The 15,571-nt window shown below is 55.1% G+C and overlaps 1 protein-coding gene across 1 annotated transcript in view; it reads right to left on the bottom strand.

Moving 5' to 3' along the window:
- Positions 1-15,571, bottom strand: part of CTIF (cap binding complex dependent translation initiation factor) — a 159,976-nt gene that overhangs the window by 22,140 nt on the left and 122,265 nt on the right. Inside the window, exon 9 of the mRNA XM_056137942.1 lies at positions 13,087-13,242. Within this exon, the coding sequence (XP_055993917.1) occupies positions 13,087-13,242 (156 nt within the window). The remainder of the gene's footprint in view (positions 1-13,086; positions 13,243-15,571) is intronic.

Raw genomic sequence — 15,571 nt, 5'->3', positions numbered from 1 at the left:
GCGGGTGGGAGAAAGAGCATGACGGGGAAATTGCTGGCCCTGCCACCCGCCCACCTGGGTTGGACCCCCAGCACTGCCAGGGTGACTCCCGAGCACAGAGCTGGGAGCAGGCCTGGTCTAACACCTGCCTAAGTCCCATCCCTTCTGGCCCTTGCTCTCCCTCCTCCCTACTTGCGGCAGTTAACCCCAGCCCTACGTTCCCCGGCATGTCTAAGGACATTTAGTGTCTGGAATGGAAGACCTTTAGGGCGAGGTCCCGGTGGGGACATCCCCCCCTTCCCCCCACCTCGCTGAGGACAGGCACATCACTGTGAGGTAAGTCCTCATTTTCTCCTGTCTCCAGCCATCCGGGGCTTAAACCCATAAGCCACCTCTTGCCAGCGCCAGATAACCTCGCCATCAGCCACCACCCAGATTGCATGGCTTTCTCTCCCAGAAGGGAGCAACATGATGTTCTCCACAGCCATGCCATCGCACCCCATGCCAGGTTGTTTCACTTGGGACGCCCCAGAGGAAGGCGGGTGAGAGCCCTTCCCGCCCCAAAGGATCCAGTCCTGGCAGCTGAAAACTTCCACAACCCAACCCCCACCATGCTCGAGGACACACTCCCCACACACTCAGGCTGAGCCTCACGCACAAATAAACCTATTCCTGGACCGAGCGACACATCATAAGACCCTACCCATTCTCCAAGAGTACCACGCCATATCTGATGGGGTTCAAATAGTAGGCAACCAATCATAGAGGGAAATATATGTATGCATCTATCCATATTTTCTGATCTATATACAAAAGCTGGGCTGGAGTGATAGCACAACAGTAGGGCGTTTGCTGGTAGGGAGCAGCTGGCCCGGCTGAGCCGGGTTCAATTCCTTCGCCCCTCTTAGAGAGCCCGACAAGCTACCGAGAGTATCTCGCCTGCACGGCAAAAGCCTGGCAAGCTACCTGTGATGTATTCGATATGCCAAACACAGTAACAAGTCTCACGACGGAGACGTTACTGGGCCCACTCGAACAAATCGATGAATAACGGGAGGACCGTGACCGTGATATATGAAAGCTCATATCACTCAACCATTAACAACATGTTCGTGATATCCTCAAGAAGGTCTTAATGGCCCCTGCCAAAATAGAACAATCTTCTTCACACTGTTTCCTCTATGGATACTTTTTTTGTAACATTTTCAGCAGTTTTTCCTAACAAACAATAAGGTAAAGGTAAGGTAAAGGCCCTCCCGTTGATCGTCGATTTGCTCGAGCGGGCCCAGTAACGTCTCCATTGGAGACTTTGTTGTTACTGTGTCTGGCATATCGAATACTCTCGGTAGCTTGCCGGGCTCTCCGAGAGGGGCGGAGGAATCGAACTCGGGTCGGCCATGTTGGCCGCTTGTAAGGCAAACGCCCTACCCGCTGTGCTATCGCTCCAGCCCCAACAATAGCACAATAGCACAGCGGGTAGGGCGTTCGCCTTACAAGCGGCCAACGTGGCTGACCCGAGTTCGATTCCTCCGCCCCTCTCGGAGAGCCCGGCAAGCTACCGAGAGTATTCGATATGCCAGACACAGTAACAACAAAGTCTCCAATGGAGACGTTACTGGGCCCGCTCGAGCAAATCAACAAACAATACAAAATATATTATTTCTGTTGTGCTTTGGAACAGGGCTTAGGGTTTGGGATGGAAACATCCCGAATATGGTGGTGGGAGGGTGTAATGGTGGTGGGATTAGTGTTTGAATATTAAATGCAATCAAATATCGTGAAATACCTTGTAAAATAAAAAAATTTTAAAATATTTAAGTTTTAAAAAAAGAGTTGCCTCGTCCCAGCTGACCAGATGGCAGTCCTGAACAAGTGACCAGATGCTAAAGGGGGATGCACTTGGGGTCAGGGGTGGAGGCGCGGAAGGGGCCAGAAGAGACTCAGCCCACCCTCAGCCAACCCTCAGACCCCAATGGGAGACTGAAAGGATTTAAAAGCAATCAGGGGAACGTGGGGGTGGGGGAGTGGTGGTAGGTGGGGAGGTCTCAAGGCCTTCATTCCACTTGTCGGCCTGGGGCTGGTTCAGAGAGGCGAGTGGCTCTGTTCAGAGCAATAGGGGACCCCAGTTTCATGAGATGTGACAGTCCATTGGAACCTGATGGGACACGGTGGGGAAGCCAGCCTGGCCTTGGAGGTGGTGGGTCAGGGATGAGGAGGAGGAGGAGGAGGAGGAGGAGGAGAAAGAAGAGGAGGAGGAGGAGGAGGAAGATGGTGATGGTGAAAGAGGAGGAGGGGGAGGAGGAGGAGGAAGATGGTGATGATGGAAGAGGAGAAGGAGGAGGAGGAGAAAGAAGAGGAGGAGGAGGAGGAGGAAGATGTTGATGGTGAAAGAGGAGGAGGAGGGGGAGGAGGAGGAGGAAGATGGTGATGATGGAAGAGGAGAAGGAGGAGGAGGAGGAGAAAGAGGAGGAGGAGAGGGAGGAGGAGGAGGGGAAGGAGGAGGAGGAGGAGGAGGAAGAGGACGAGGAGAGGGAGGAGGAGGAAGATGGTGATGATGGAAGAGGAGAAGGAGGAGGAGGAGGAGGAGGAAGACAGTGATGACAGAAGAAAGAAAGGCAGGAATACAATGTGACAAACCAGGAGAGAGAAAGCCCCAAGTAAGCTGGTCAGGTGCCCAGCAGCAGAAGGGCCCCTGAGCACAGCCAGGGGCGGCCTCGGTGGTCCCTAGCACCCCCCACCCCACAAACAGAGGCAGGCTGGGAGCAATGTGGCTGGCCTCTGGAGATGCTCTTCAGGAAAAGGGGGGTTTGCTGCAGGCTGCAGGGGTCCTGGTGCCCAATTAGAACAGACCTGACTCCCTGGGCTGCCCGAGTGTGACACGGGTGGGCTCCACACACACAACACCCACCACAGGTGCTGCTTCCGGGGACCACCAGGGGCTCACCCGCACCCGCCTTGCTTTGCTGAACATCTCACATACTGAGCCTTGGAGCGACCTTCAGGACCGTGACACACCTGCTGCCCCCAGGACCACGACAGACCTGCTGCCCCCATGTAGCAGGTAGAAACGGGGGCTCAGACAGAAGAGAGAGGCGGGGAAAACAAGTCGCCCCAAGTGCCAGCGCTGGGTCCGAGCTCAGCCAGCCTCCAGCTCCAGCTCCTCCCTTTACGGTGCTCCTTGAATGGACCTCGGGTGACATCTGGCGTGCAGAGGTCCTTGGAGCACTGAACTTCTGCCTCCCCCCTAAGTCTGTTCCTTAAAAAGCTGAATTGCTTGCAAGAGGGGTCTGAGAAGGAGCAACTTAGCAAATCCATCCCCAAAGTCCGAGGGAGAAGATGGGGACCCAGAGGGGAACCCCGAATCTCTGTTCGGCATTAGGATCTGGGGCCCAGCCTAGCTTGGTCCCTGCTGGCCAATGTAGATCCAGCCCTGGGCCCCGCTGGGCGGCCAAGCAGTGTCACCCGGGCAAGGGAGAAGGAGCAGCTGAGAAGGGGACTTGGAAGAGTGTTGGGGGGCCTCTCTGTGCCCCCTGAATCAACACAGGCTCCACCCACACCCACTCGTGCCAAGCCTTTCCCCTGGTCTGATTTCCCCCAGAGCCAAAACAATGCCCGCGATTGAATACACAGGCGGGCAGAAAAGTTTAAGAAGTGACGCCTGCATTGTGGGGCTGAAGCGATTTCATTTCCTGAGCTGCTCTCCTGCTGTGCTCGGGCCTGCTCCTGCTGTTAGGGTCTCAGAGACTCAGAGACACCCTTTGGGGCCTGCGCCCCTGCCCGGCGCCCCGCCCCCAGAGGGCCGAGACACAGAGCAGTCAGGCCTGTTCTGGGCTGGGGAGCAGCTGGAGAGGGGCTGGAGGGAGAGTGGGGGCGTGCAGAGGAAGGAGTGAGGACTGGAGGACTGAGATGGGTGGGCAGAAGCAGGCCAAGCTCCAAGGAGAAAGACCCAAGGGGTTCAGAGACGCTTAAAACACCCCTGGCTGGGGAATTGGGTGCAGAGCTCTTAACAGTCAGGGTGCCCTATCCCCACCCTGCCCCGGCCCCCTTGGACATTCAGATGATTCAGAGAATCACCATCTCGCTGACAGAGTCCATCCTGCTGACGGGGGAGCGGGGAGAGGGAGGGGGAGAGCACCAGGGGCCAGCAAAGAGGACACCAAGTGAGTCTGGCTTCTCAGAGGTGGTTCAAACAGGGCGTAGGGATGACTTCTCATTTTTTTTTTTTTTGTCTTTTTGGGTCATACCTAGCGATGCACAGAGTTTACTCCTGGCTCTGCACTCAGGAATTACTCCTGGAGGTGCTTGGGGGACCATATGGGATGCTGGGAATCGAACCCGGGTCAGCTGCGTGCAAGGCAAACACCCTACCTGCTGTGCTACCGTTCCAGGCCCTCATTTGTTCTTTTAAGATTTTCCCTGTTGATATTTGGTATTTTCTGGTGGACAAAGCTTTCACTCTGAGTTTTATCTTTCCCCCTCTTGGGGGATGCTCTAGTAAAATGGACCCTTCTTCTGATTTCTTTTCCAAAATGTTTGCTGTAACCGGTGCTGGCACGGATGTGGCGAGAAAGGGACCCTCCTTCATTGCTGGTGGGAATGCCGGCTGGTTCAGCCCTTTTGGAAAACAGCCCTTATGGACGATTCTCAAAAAATTAGAAATTGAGCTCCCATTTGACCCAGCAATACCACTCCTGGGAATATATCCCAGAGAGGCAAAAAAGTATAGTCGAAGTGACATCTGCACTTGTTTGTTCATTGCGGCACTGTTTACAATAGCCAGAATCTGGAAAAAAACTGCCCGAGAACAGATGACTGGTTAAAGAAACTTTGGTACATTTACACAATGGAGTACTATGTAGCTGTTAGAAAAGATGAAGTCATGAAATTTACATACAAGTGGTACTACATGGAAAGTATCATGCTAAGCGAAATGAGTCAGAAAGAGAGGGACAGACATAGAAAGACTGCATTCATCTGAGGAACATAAAGTAACAAAATAGGAGACTAATACCCAAGAATAGCCAAGATAAGTACCAGGAAGTTCACTTCATGACTTGGAGGCCAGCCACACATGCTAGGGAAAAAGGCAGCTCAGATAGAGAAGGGAGCACCAAATACAGAGTGTTGGGAGGATCCTCCCAGGATGGGAGGTGCATGCTGACTATAGACCAAACATGACTGCCACTCAACGTATCTTTTGCAAACCACAGCACCCAAAAGGAGAGAGAGAGAACAGAAGGGAATACCCTGCCACAGAGGCAGGGTGGGATGGGGGGGTGGGGGTGGGGTGGGAGGGCTACTGGGACCCATGGTGGTGGAAAATGGGCACTGGTGGAGGGATGGGCACTTGATCATTGTATAACTGAAACCCAAGCACAAAAATTTGTAAGTCTACAACTGTACTTCATGGTGTTTCACTAATAAAAATTAAAAAAAATTGTTTGCTGTTAGTGCATAGACATGGCAACTCAGGGGCCAGGGAGATGGTGCAACTGACCAGACACTCGCCTCACACACAGGTGCAGGATCCACCCCCAGCAACCCACAGGGTCCCTTGAGCACCACCAGAAGTGACGTGCAGAGCCAGGAGCAACCCCTGAGCATCACTGGGTGTGGCCCCCAAGAAAACAAAAGAAATGTGATCGGTTTCTTTTTTGGTGGGGGGCAGGGTCATTGGGGGGCACACCCAGCAGTGCTCAGGGCTTACTCTTGGTGGTACTCGGGGATGCTATGGAGTGCCAGGGATGGAACCAGGGCCAGATGCAAGCAAGGCAAGCGCCCTCCCTGCTGTACTATCTTTCTGGTCCCTTACTAATTTTTTTTCATTTTTCAAGATTAATTTTGCATGTTGATTTATCATGCTGATTTGACTAGGTTTATTTATTAGTCCAACATTTTTTCACCCTTTTTTCCAGCATGGAGGTCTTAGGGGTTTTTATTACAAAATCGCGCAGAGGGCATTTTCCTTCTTTCCTTCGTATTTGCATGCATACCTTCTGATTCTTTTTTCCTGCTGAATTACTTTGGCAAGGGCTTCCTGTACTATGCCGAGTAGAGTGGTAAGACTGGGTACCCCTGTCTTATTTGCCCCTGAATTTGGACTGGAAGACTGGATATGGTTGAAACGTCAATACTGTCCAGAGTGACCCACAGTTTGATGTGGACCTTCGCCAATCCATGCAATCAATATAGTGTCACCAAGTTCAGCGCAATCCCTATTAAAATTCCAGTGAATTGGAGGGGGGGGGGTGTTGGAATAGAAAAACCTTGTTTCATTCCGATCAATGGGTCAGCCTGGAGAGCCTAGAAATAAACCCGTGTGCGTACGGTCAAACTCTGCCTCCCGGGGGGCGGGGGGCAGAACAAACCTGACGTGGACACAGAATCGCCCTTGGACATATCGTGGCAGGAACACTGGCCATCTGAAGGCCGAAGAATGAGACCGAATCTTCCCCCAGTCCCCAGGGAAAAACCAAACGTGCCTGCAAGACTGAATCCTCAGCCCTGAAGCCGTCAGTCCTTGAGGAAAACAAAAGGGGCAAGCCTTCTGACCTTGGTTTTTGGCAGTGATTCCTTGGCTAAGACACCAAACGCACAAAAGCTTCACGGGACAACAGGAAACCAAGAGAGCCTGGGTCAGCGAGGGGAGCCACTGGGAGGGGAAGAGGAAGTCGCATCTTTGATACGGGGCTACTTTTCAAATCCCACACGGACTCCTACCACCCAACAGCAAACAGCCTTCAGAACTTTATTTATTTATTTATTTTTGGCTTTTTGGGTTACACCCGGCAATGCATAGGGGTTACTCCTGGCCCTGCACTCAGGAATTACCCCTAGCGGTGCCCGGGGGGACCATATGGGATGCTGGCAATTGAACCCAGGTCGGGCCGCGTGCAAGGCAAACGTCCTACCCTCTGTGCTATCGCTCCAGCCCCCCTTCAGAACTTTTTAAATATTAAAGACAGTAGATACACGGGACAGGTAGATTGCTCCATAGCTGGAAGCCTGCCTCATGAGCCAAGGGAGAAGGCAGCCGGAATAGAGAAGGGATCACTAAGAAAACGATGGCTGGAGGAATCGGTCGGGATGGGAGATGTGTGCAGAAAGTAGACAAAGGACCAAACATGATAACCTCTCAGGGTCTGTATTGCAAACCATAATGCCCAAAAGTAGAGAGATTATGGGGAATCATGTCTGCCATGGAGGCAGAGGGAGGGTGGGGAAGGGGTGTTATACTGGGGAGACTGGTGGTGGGGAGTGTGCGCTGGTGGAGGGATGGGTGTTTGATCATTGTGTGATTGTAACCCAAACATGAAAGCTTATAACTATCTCACAGTGATTCAATAAAATTAATAATAAAAAAAGAGAGAGAGAATGAGAGAGATGTAGTGAGAAAGAGATAATTCAAAGGACTAAGCACATCTTAAAAAAAAAAAGAACTTTTAAAATATTTTCCCAGAGAAGACATACCATGGCCAGCAGACACCTGAAAAGAAGCTCAAGGTCAGGAATCCCTAGCAGAAAGCCAATCAAAGCGAGCTCAGTGGCTGAGGAGATGACACAGTGCATTGGGTGATGAGGCTCACTCAGGTCTGCTCCCTGGAACCATACACTTTCTTTTTTCCTTTTTATTGCTTTTTGGGTCACACCCAGCAATGCTCAGGGGCTGCTCCTGGATCTGCACTCAGGAATTACTCCTGGCGGTGCTTGGGGGACCATATGGGATGCCAGGGATCGAACCCAGGTCGGCTGCATGTAAGGCGAATGCCCTACCTGCTGTACTATCACTCCAGCCCTCATTTTCTTAAGCCCTGCCAGAAATGACCCTTGAACACAATAAGTAGTTGTTGCCCACAAGCCCCCCAAAAAACAAAATACAACAACAACTACAAAAACCCACCTCACACCTGTCTGATGGCTATTACTCCAAGTATCAAACAAACAAAAAAGCTTAGGCCTGCCTGGCTGAAAAACATACCAAATATTGATGAAGCTATGAAGAAATAAGAACTCTGTTGTTGGTCTTTGGGCAACACTCAGTGCTCAGGGGTCACTCCTGGCTATGCCCAGGGCCATGCCTAGCAGTGCCATATGCAGTGCTGGGATTTGAACCACGGCCATGGCTGAGGGTCAGGCTAGATAAGCACCTTAGCCTCTGGACTATTTCTTTGGCTTGGAGAAACTCTTGTGTGTCACCAACGGGCACACAGTGGCCAAGGCAGGGAGAAGTCTCCTCTGGGTATTTACTCAAAACAATTAAAATCAAGGGGCCAGGGACCAGAGAGACAGGAGACAACGGGTTGGGGGGTCTGCTGTGCCCACGACCAACCCGGTTTCATCCTGGCCCCATGTATGGTTCCCTGAGTACCGCCGTGAGTGACTATCAAATGGAGTCCAGAGCCGACCCGAGGATTGGCTGAAAAAGATACCAAATATTGATTGGGCGTGGCTCAGCCTTCTGGCCTCCAGCAAGAAAAAGGAAAACGCGCGATGTAACACATTCAACTACGAGTACCGAGAAACCTGCGGCAGGGGCCTCCACTCTCTCCCACTTACACGTGCTGTTGGGACGGGTGCGATTCACAGAAGCAAAGGTAAGACTGGCCGTCACCATAGCCAGGGTGGGTTGGTGGGGTGCAGGAGGCAGGGGTGGGCACAACCCCGGGGCCCTATGTTCAGTTCTGCCAGATACCTTGGGGCTAGCTGGCATCCCACCGTGCCACACTGCCTGCAGAGACCAGTGCTGTCTGTGGGTCCATCTCTTAGGAAGTACTCGTGCCCCGGGAAGAGTTGAAATAAATATCAAAAAGATGCCCACCAGAGCTGCCCTGAGCACAAGGCGGGAGATGGCCAAAGTTTCCGGCGCCCGGGTAGCTCATCCATTGAAAATGGTCTGTGTCGGGGCTGGAGCGATAGTACAGTGGGTAGGGCATTTGCCTTGCACACAGCCGACCTGGGTTCGATTCCCAGCATCCTATATGGTCCCCCGAGCACCGCCAGGAGTAATTCCTGAGTGCAGAGCCAGGAGTAACCCCTGAGCATCGCCGGGTATGACCCAAAAAGAAAAAAAAAGAAAAGAAAATGGTCTGTGTGTCAATGAGAAAAGGCCTCCCCGAAAATGATTCTTCTCCAGCTCCCCAAAAGGAGTGCAAGCACGTTCCTTAGAGCAGAAACGGAACCAGGCGCCGGGGAGAGAACCCAAGGGGCTGGGTTCGGATGGTTTGGATGCAGGAAGCTTAGTTTGAGCCTCCGCAGGGCGGCATGGTCCCTGCAATACTGCCAGGAGAGAGAGCCCCCAGGAGTAACCCCTGCCCATGATGGGCACGGCTCCCCCAAACCGATCAATCAACCCGAACAGAACCAATCCCACACAGCTTTCACTGGCCCTGCTACGGAGCACGCTCCTGGTACCAGACAGAGATGAGGACCAGACTGGACATGCAGCCAGCAGGCCACGGAAACCGAGGGCTCAGGAGCAGACACTCGGGTGCTCAGAACTGGACACCAGCATGATGGACGCTGCTGCCTGCCCATGTGCCTGAGACAGCTGCTTAATCTCTCTGCTCTCTCTAAAGAAACGGGGCTCTTCGGGGCATTGTGCAAATTCAAAGAGAAGCGACAGTGGCCCCAGGGCAATAGTACAGTGGGGAGGGCTTTGGCTTTTGATCCTTGGCATCCCATATGGTCCTCCCTCAGCACCTCCGGGAACAATTCCAGAGTTCAGAACCCGGAGGAACCCTTGAGTATCACCAGGTTTGACCCCAAAAAGTGGAATGGAGAAACGGCAGCATGGGGCTCTCTGGGGAAAGCCTCTCACGGGGTGCCGGGGGCCGCTGAGGCCCCTGATCCAAACTGATGAGTCCCCTGTGAAGGGGAGCTGGAGGACAGGTCCTGGGGGGCACTTAGCTTGGGCAGGGCTGGCCACAGGTGGGAGAGCGGTGTGGGGAGGTGATGTCCAGTCTGACATCCAAGGGCTTGAGCGACACCCAGAGAATGGTCCATTCGGCCCCGCCAGCCAGAGCGCGGCAGGAAAATCATCAGGGGTCTCTGGGGGCTGCAGGGCAGGGTCGGGGCCTGGGTGAGAACTGGGCTGAGCTGGAGGGGAGCAGGCCATGTGGGCTGGCCCCGCTGTGCGTCCCCGGGCCTGTCTCATCCCCTGTGAGATGGATCCAAGCCCTAAGTCAGGCCAGAGGGTGCCTGCCCCGGGCCAGCTCCTGGGCCTCCTTCCAGGCTCTCATGGAGTGGTCCTCCCTCTCTCTGCCCCTCCTTCTCCACGCCTCCCTCCCCTCCAACCCTGAAAGGTGGCAGAGGCGGCTTTGAGTCGGTGCTGCTGGCTGGGAACGCCGGCTTCTGGCTCCCCGCTCTGCCACTCGTTTATCTGAGACTTTGTCAAGAGCACGGCAGGGACCCGAGCCCGGGCCGGGTGCCCGGCCCTGCCTGCACCTTCCCCATCGCACGCCAGCGGCCCACACGGTCTGAGCCCCAGGTGCCAGAGGCATCCTGGCAGCCAGGCCCGGCCCGGCCTGGCCCGGCTCTGTGTCCTGCAGGAGAGGGTGACAAAAACATTGGTAGACGCCGGGTCATACAGATGGAACAAACTTGGGGGCCAGTCCAGGTGGCGGCCCTAGACCCACAGTTTCTGGCCTTGAGCTGTCCGGGCAGGGAGGGACTTGGGGCGACAGATGCTGACCCGGGAGCCAATGGGGACGGGCCCCTGTCTGGGTCTGTCTGGGTCTGGGCGGACCAGGCTGAGGTCGAGCAGGGTTTGCCAGGACTGGCCGAGGCCCCCCAAAGAGACCTGCAGCCTCAGCCTGTCGGGCCCCTACCCCCTGGAGCTGCCCCCGGCCTTCCTGTAAACAGAGACACCCACCCCCTTCCCCGTACCTTCCGTCTCTGAGCGTTATTTCCTCTCTAGGTGTGTCGGTGACGTCACCTCCAGAACCACAGAGCCCTGCCTCTTGGGAGGGTACAGGGCAGCAGAGTAAGGGCACAAGGGGTCCAAGGCAGCAGTGTGGGGATCCTGCCCCTGGAACTGGGCGTATGCGGACACGGGAGGGGCCTGGGAGCCGGGGTGGAGGAAGCAGGTGTTCTGCTGGTCGGTGTGTTGCCGGGACCATGGGTGCACGCTGATCTCACGGACAGAATCACAGATCAGGGCTCCCCCATAACAGTGGGGAAAAGTTGGGGCTGGAGCGACAGCACAGCAAGTAGGGCGTTTGTCTTGCACGTGGCCAACCCAGGTTCAATTCCCAGCATCCCATATGGTCCCCCCGAGCACAGCCAGGAGTAATACCTGAGTGCATGAACCAGGAGTAACCCCTGTGCATTGCTGGTTGTGACCCAAACAAACAAACAAACAATGGGGGAAAGCACCCAGAAAACTGTCCCCGATGTCACGCCTCACTCTGCGCCCCTCCAAGACACATGCCTCTGAAGGCTTGTCCACAGCAACTCCACTCCCTATGTGGCCTCTGGCTTGGTGGTCACTGAGATCAGAGGCCGGATGTCCCTGTGGCCATACCCAACCCCATGGGAGTGGCAGCACATAGGAAGAGAATGGGCCTTCCAGAACCTTCCCTGACCCACACCCACCTGGCTGGTTGCCCGTCCTTACCTCTGTCCAGGATGCCCCCACTCCTGGGAGACCCAGGTCCCCCCAGCCAGGAGCGTAAGAGCACCTGGGTAGCTCCCTGTCCGCTCTGGGGCCCCCACGAGCCCATCACGGGCCACCCCCACCCCTCAGCTTCCCTCCCACCCTGAAAGTGGGACCCATAGGTCCGTTCGTGAGGTGCCTGTGATCTTCCCGTTCTGCCTCGTGCTGGCTCTGGTTTGAAAAGATGACAAGAAGCACAGTGGCCCTTTACTCTCATGACACCCCCTGCTCCCCCACCATGCCACCTGCGTCTCAGTGGGCAACACACTGACAGCCCCCATGTGCCCTTTGTGTTTCTGTCCCTACCAGCAGCCCGGCCACCTTCTAAAGGGCCAGGCCCTGAGAGCAAGTTCCCCACCAAATTCTTTTTTTGTTTTTTGTTTTGTTTTTTTTTTGGCTCTTTGGGTCACACCTGGCGATGCACAGGGGTTACTCCTGGCTCATGCACTCAGGAATCGCTCCTGGCGGTGCTCGGGGGACCATATGGGAAGCTGGGAATCGAACCTGGCCTCACCATGTGCAAGGCAAATGCCCTCCCCGCCGCACTATCGCTCCAGTCCCCTCCCCACCAGATTCTTGCTTTGTCCAACTTTCATTCATTGGGCAGTGCCGGGGGTCAGCTGTCAAGCAAGCACTCGAGCACTAAGTCAGATCCTCAGATCTTTTGGGTATTATTTCTTTTCCAGATGAAATTCAGAAGCAACACTAAAATGAAATCAGCAAATCATCAACTTGGATTGGAGAGAGAGTGCAGGGAGGAAGGCATTTACTCGTCTTGCATGTATGTGGCCGACCCTGGTTTGAATCCCTGGCACCACTTACGGTTTCCCTGTGGGATCTCTCCTGAATACAGATCAGGAATAGCCCCTTAGTGCTGTCCAGGGTGGACTAAACTCCAGCCCCAACATACATACACACACACACACACACACACACACACACACACACACACCCCACACACACACACAGACACACAGACACACAGAGTGATTCAATAGAGGTTAAGGTGTTCGCCCTGTGCGTGACTGACCCTGGTTTAATTCCCGACGCAAATGGTCCCTAATAGTCACTCTAAGGAGTGGCCCTGAGCACAGAGCCCGAAGCAGCTCCTGAGCACTGTCAGGTGTGATCCATCTCCCCTGCAGCACAGAAAGAATTCAGTGGGAAACCAAACCACTCCTGAGATCCACTCACCACCCCAGGCCTGCTTCCGCAGGCCGGGCCCCCAAACCGCAGGCAGCCGAGGGGGAAAGGGCGCATTGCCCTTGCGGAATGCCAAGAAAGGAAACCCTGGCTTCAGGGGCCAGCAGTGGGGGCCATCGCTCTCCCTGACGAAGGGGGAGGATGGAAGGGCCGTCATTCCCCGAGTGGGTCATCCCGCTGCCCTCTGGGTGTGGGCTCTGAGCTCCCGGGCAGGTGTAGATGGGGCGGGGGCGGGGGAAGGGGGCTCTTACCTCCCTGAGGCAGGTGTAGATGGGGCAGACGAGCACGCGGAAGGGCTCCCCGGTGCTGCTCCTCATGGTGCCGAACACCTGGCACAGGAAGGTGACGAAGCCCAGCCAGCGCTCCACGTCCCGCTGCTGCAGTTCCTCCCGCACCGTGAAGTCCTTCTGCGGAGGCACAGAACCCCAGTCAGGCCCATGCCACTGCCAGCCCTGTCCGACCCCCGTCCCTCGAACCCTGTCCGACCCCCATCCCTTTGGCCGGGACCCCAGCTCCACAGAAACGCCCATGGACGCAGACATGGGAGGGCTGAGGCCAGCTCTGAGCGGGAGGAGCAGGTCAGCTAACGGGCTGCCACCCAGATGCTGCCCGAAGCAGGCGCTGAGGAGGCCGAGATGTGGCCGGCACCGCCATCAGCCCGGGGGCACAACCGCACACAGCCTTTCTCGGGGTGCTGTGGGGCCGGAGGGTAAGGGAGGGGGTCAGAGGCTAAGGCCGGTGAGGCCGTGAGAAGCTAGGACTGGAGTTTCCCAAACTGCATCTGAGCTGGTCTCTGTTTCCTCCGGATAACCGCAGGCAGGCACTCAGGGTTCTGCATGAGCTGGGAGTCTCTCGAGAAGGCAGGGCTCCGTGGTAGGCTGCCAGCCAGCAGGGACCGGGGCAGCACGGGGCCCCGGAGTCACCCACCGGTTTGAGGTGTCTGAGGAGGGGACTGTTAGCCCCAACAGACACCGAGCACGCCCCAGGGGGTCCCTGAAGGATCCACAAAAGTCACTGAGTTTAGCAAGCAGAGGTGAGGGAGCAGAGAGCATCAAGGAGGCCGGGGAACTCGGGCCCAGCTGGCGACCTCGGGGAAATGCACTCCTCTGCCAATGCTGACGACGATAAATACCAAACCAGCGCCCTAAAAGGCTCCTTGTGCAAAACATGCGAGAGTTGATGTCGGTGAGAACAGCAGCCCCAAGGCACTTTGGTGGTGGATGCAGAACAACATGGAACCCCCAGGGGGCCAGAGAGATAGTCCAGTGGGTAGGGCGCTTGCCTGGCACATGACCAATGGTTGCGGGTTCAATCAACCTCCTAGGGTTCCCTGACCGCTGCCAGGAATGAGAACCAGGAGTAACCTCTAAGCATCGCTGGGTGTGGCATGACAGAAAACAAGCAAACAAAACCGAACCCCTCAAACATACAAACATTTCACACGCTTGTAAGCTGCAAGGGGTTCTGTGGTAGTTAAGAAGACTGGTCACCAGGAGGATTACTCCATAGCTTAGAGGCCAGCCGGATATTCTAGGCGAAAGGGCAGTTCAGATAGAGAAGGGAACACCAAATAAAGGGTGTTTGGAGGATCCTCCCAGGAGGGGAGATGCATGTTGAAAGTAGACTATGGACTGAACATGATTGCCACTCAATGCCTCTTTTGCAGACCACAACACCCAAAAGGAGAGAGAGAACAAAGGGGAATGCCCTGCCACAGAGGCAGGGTGGGAGAGGGGGTGGGGGGAAATGGGCACTGGTGGAGGGATGGGTATTTGATCATTGTGTGACCGAAACTCAAGCACAAAGATTTGTAAATCTACAACTGTACCTCATGGTGCTTCACTAATAATAATAATAATAAAAAAAAGAAGACTGGTCACTTCTGGAGCGATAGCACAGTGGGTAGGGCCTTTGCCTTGCATGTGGCCGACCCGGGTTCAATCCCTGGCATCCCATATGGTCCCCCAAGCACCGCCAGGAGTGGTTCCTGAGTGCATGAGCCAGGAGTAACCCCTGAGCATTGCTGGATGTGACCCAAAAGACAAAAAAAAGGAAGACGGGTCACACAAGAGGGAATCACGGGGCCAGGATGGAGCTCAGGGGGCAGTGCACGTGGGCTTTGCTGCCCACGGCACAGAGCTGCCGCCTGATGCCTAGTCCCTGGCGTGGGAAGGTGACGAAGCCCAGCCAAGGACCCACGTCTAGCGGCTGGAGCCTCTCCCACATCCTGAAGGCCTTCTGTGGAGGCACAAAGTTCCTCCCTAGACACCCCCTGACCTCCATCTCCACCACAAAACCCAACAGAAAAGTCAAACAAGGAACAGGTGATGAGCTAAACCTTAGGCCGACACAAAGTGTGAGATGGGGCCAGGGAGCAGGTGATGGCCGATGGGAATGAGAAACTGAAGAGGCAGGTGAACAGAGGCGGGGGAGGCCAGCGTGGGTGCAGGAGACACAGATAGACACGGGTGGAAAAATGAAAAGCGAGCGGCAGCACGAGCCAGGCCACGCGCCCTTGGCGTGACAGGCACCTCCACAGAGGACAGCCACAGACGTGGGACCGAACACGCTGCAAACAACCCGAAGCAAACCAAAAAAAAAAAAGGCCAAACAAGGAAGAACTAGGTAGGCCTTCCAGCGACAAGGACCTGTCGTGTTCCCACCATTTGTACTCAGCAGGAAAACTTTTTTTTTTTTTTCATTTGAAGTCAAGGGGAAAACTTCTAAAAACAGCTC

This window comes from Sorex fumeus, unplaced genomic scaffold (assembly GCF_029834395.1).
Source record: "Sorex fumeus unplaced genomic scaffold, SorFum_2.1 ptg000128l, whole genome shotgun sequence".
Classification (NCBI taxonomy): domain Eukaryota; kingdom Metazoa; phylum Chordata; class Mammalia; order Eulipotyphla; family Soricidae; genus Sorex; species Sorex fumeus.
Note: the sequence above shows the minus strand (reverse complement) of the source record. Positions and strands in the feature narration are given on the sequence as shown.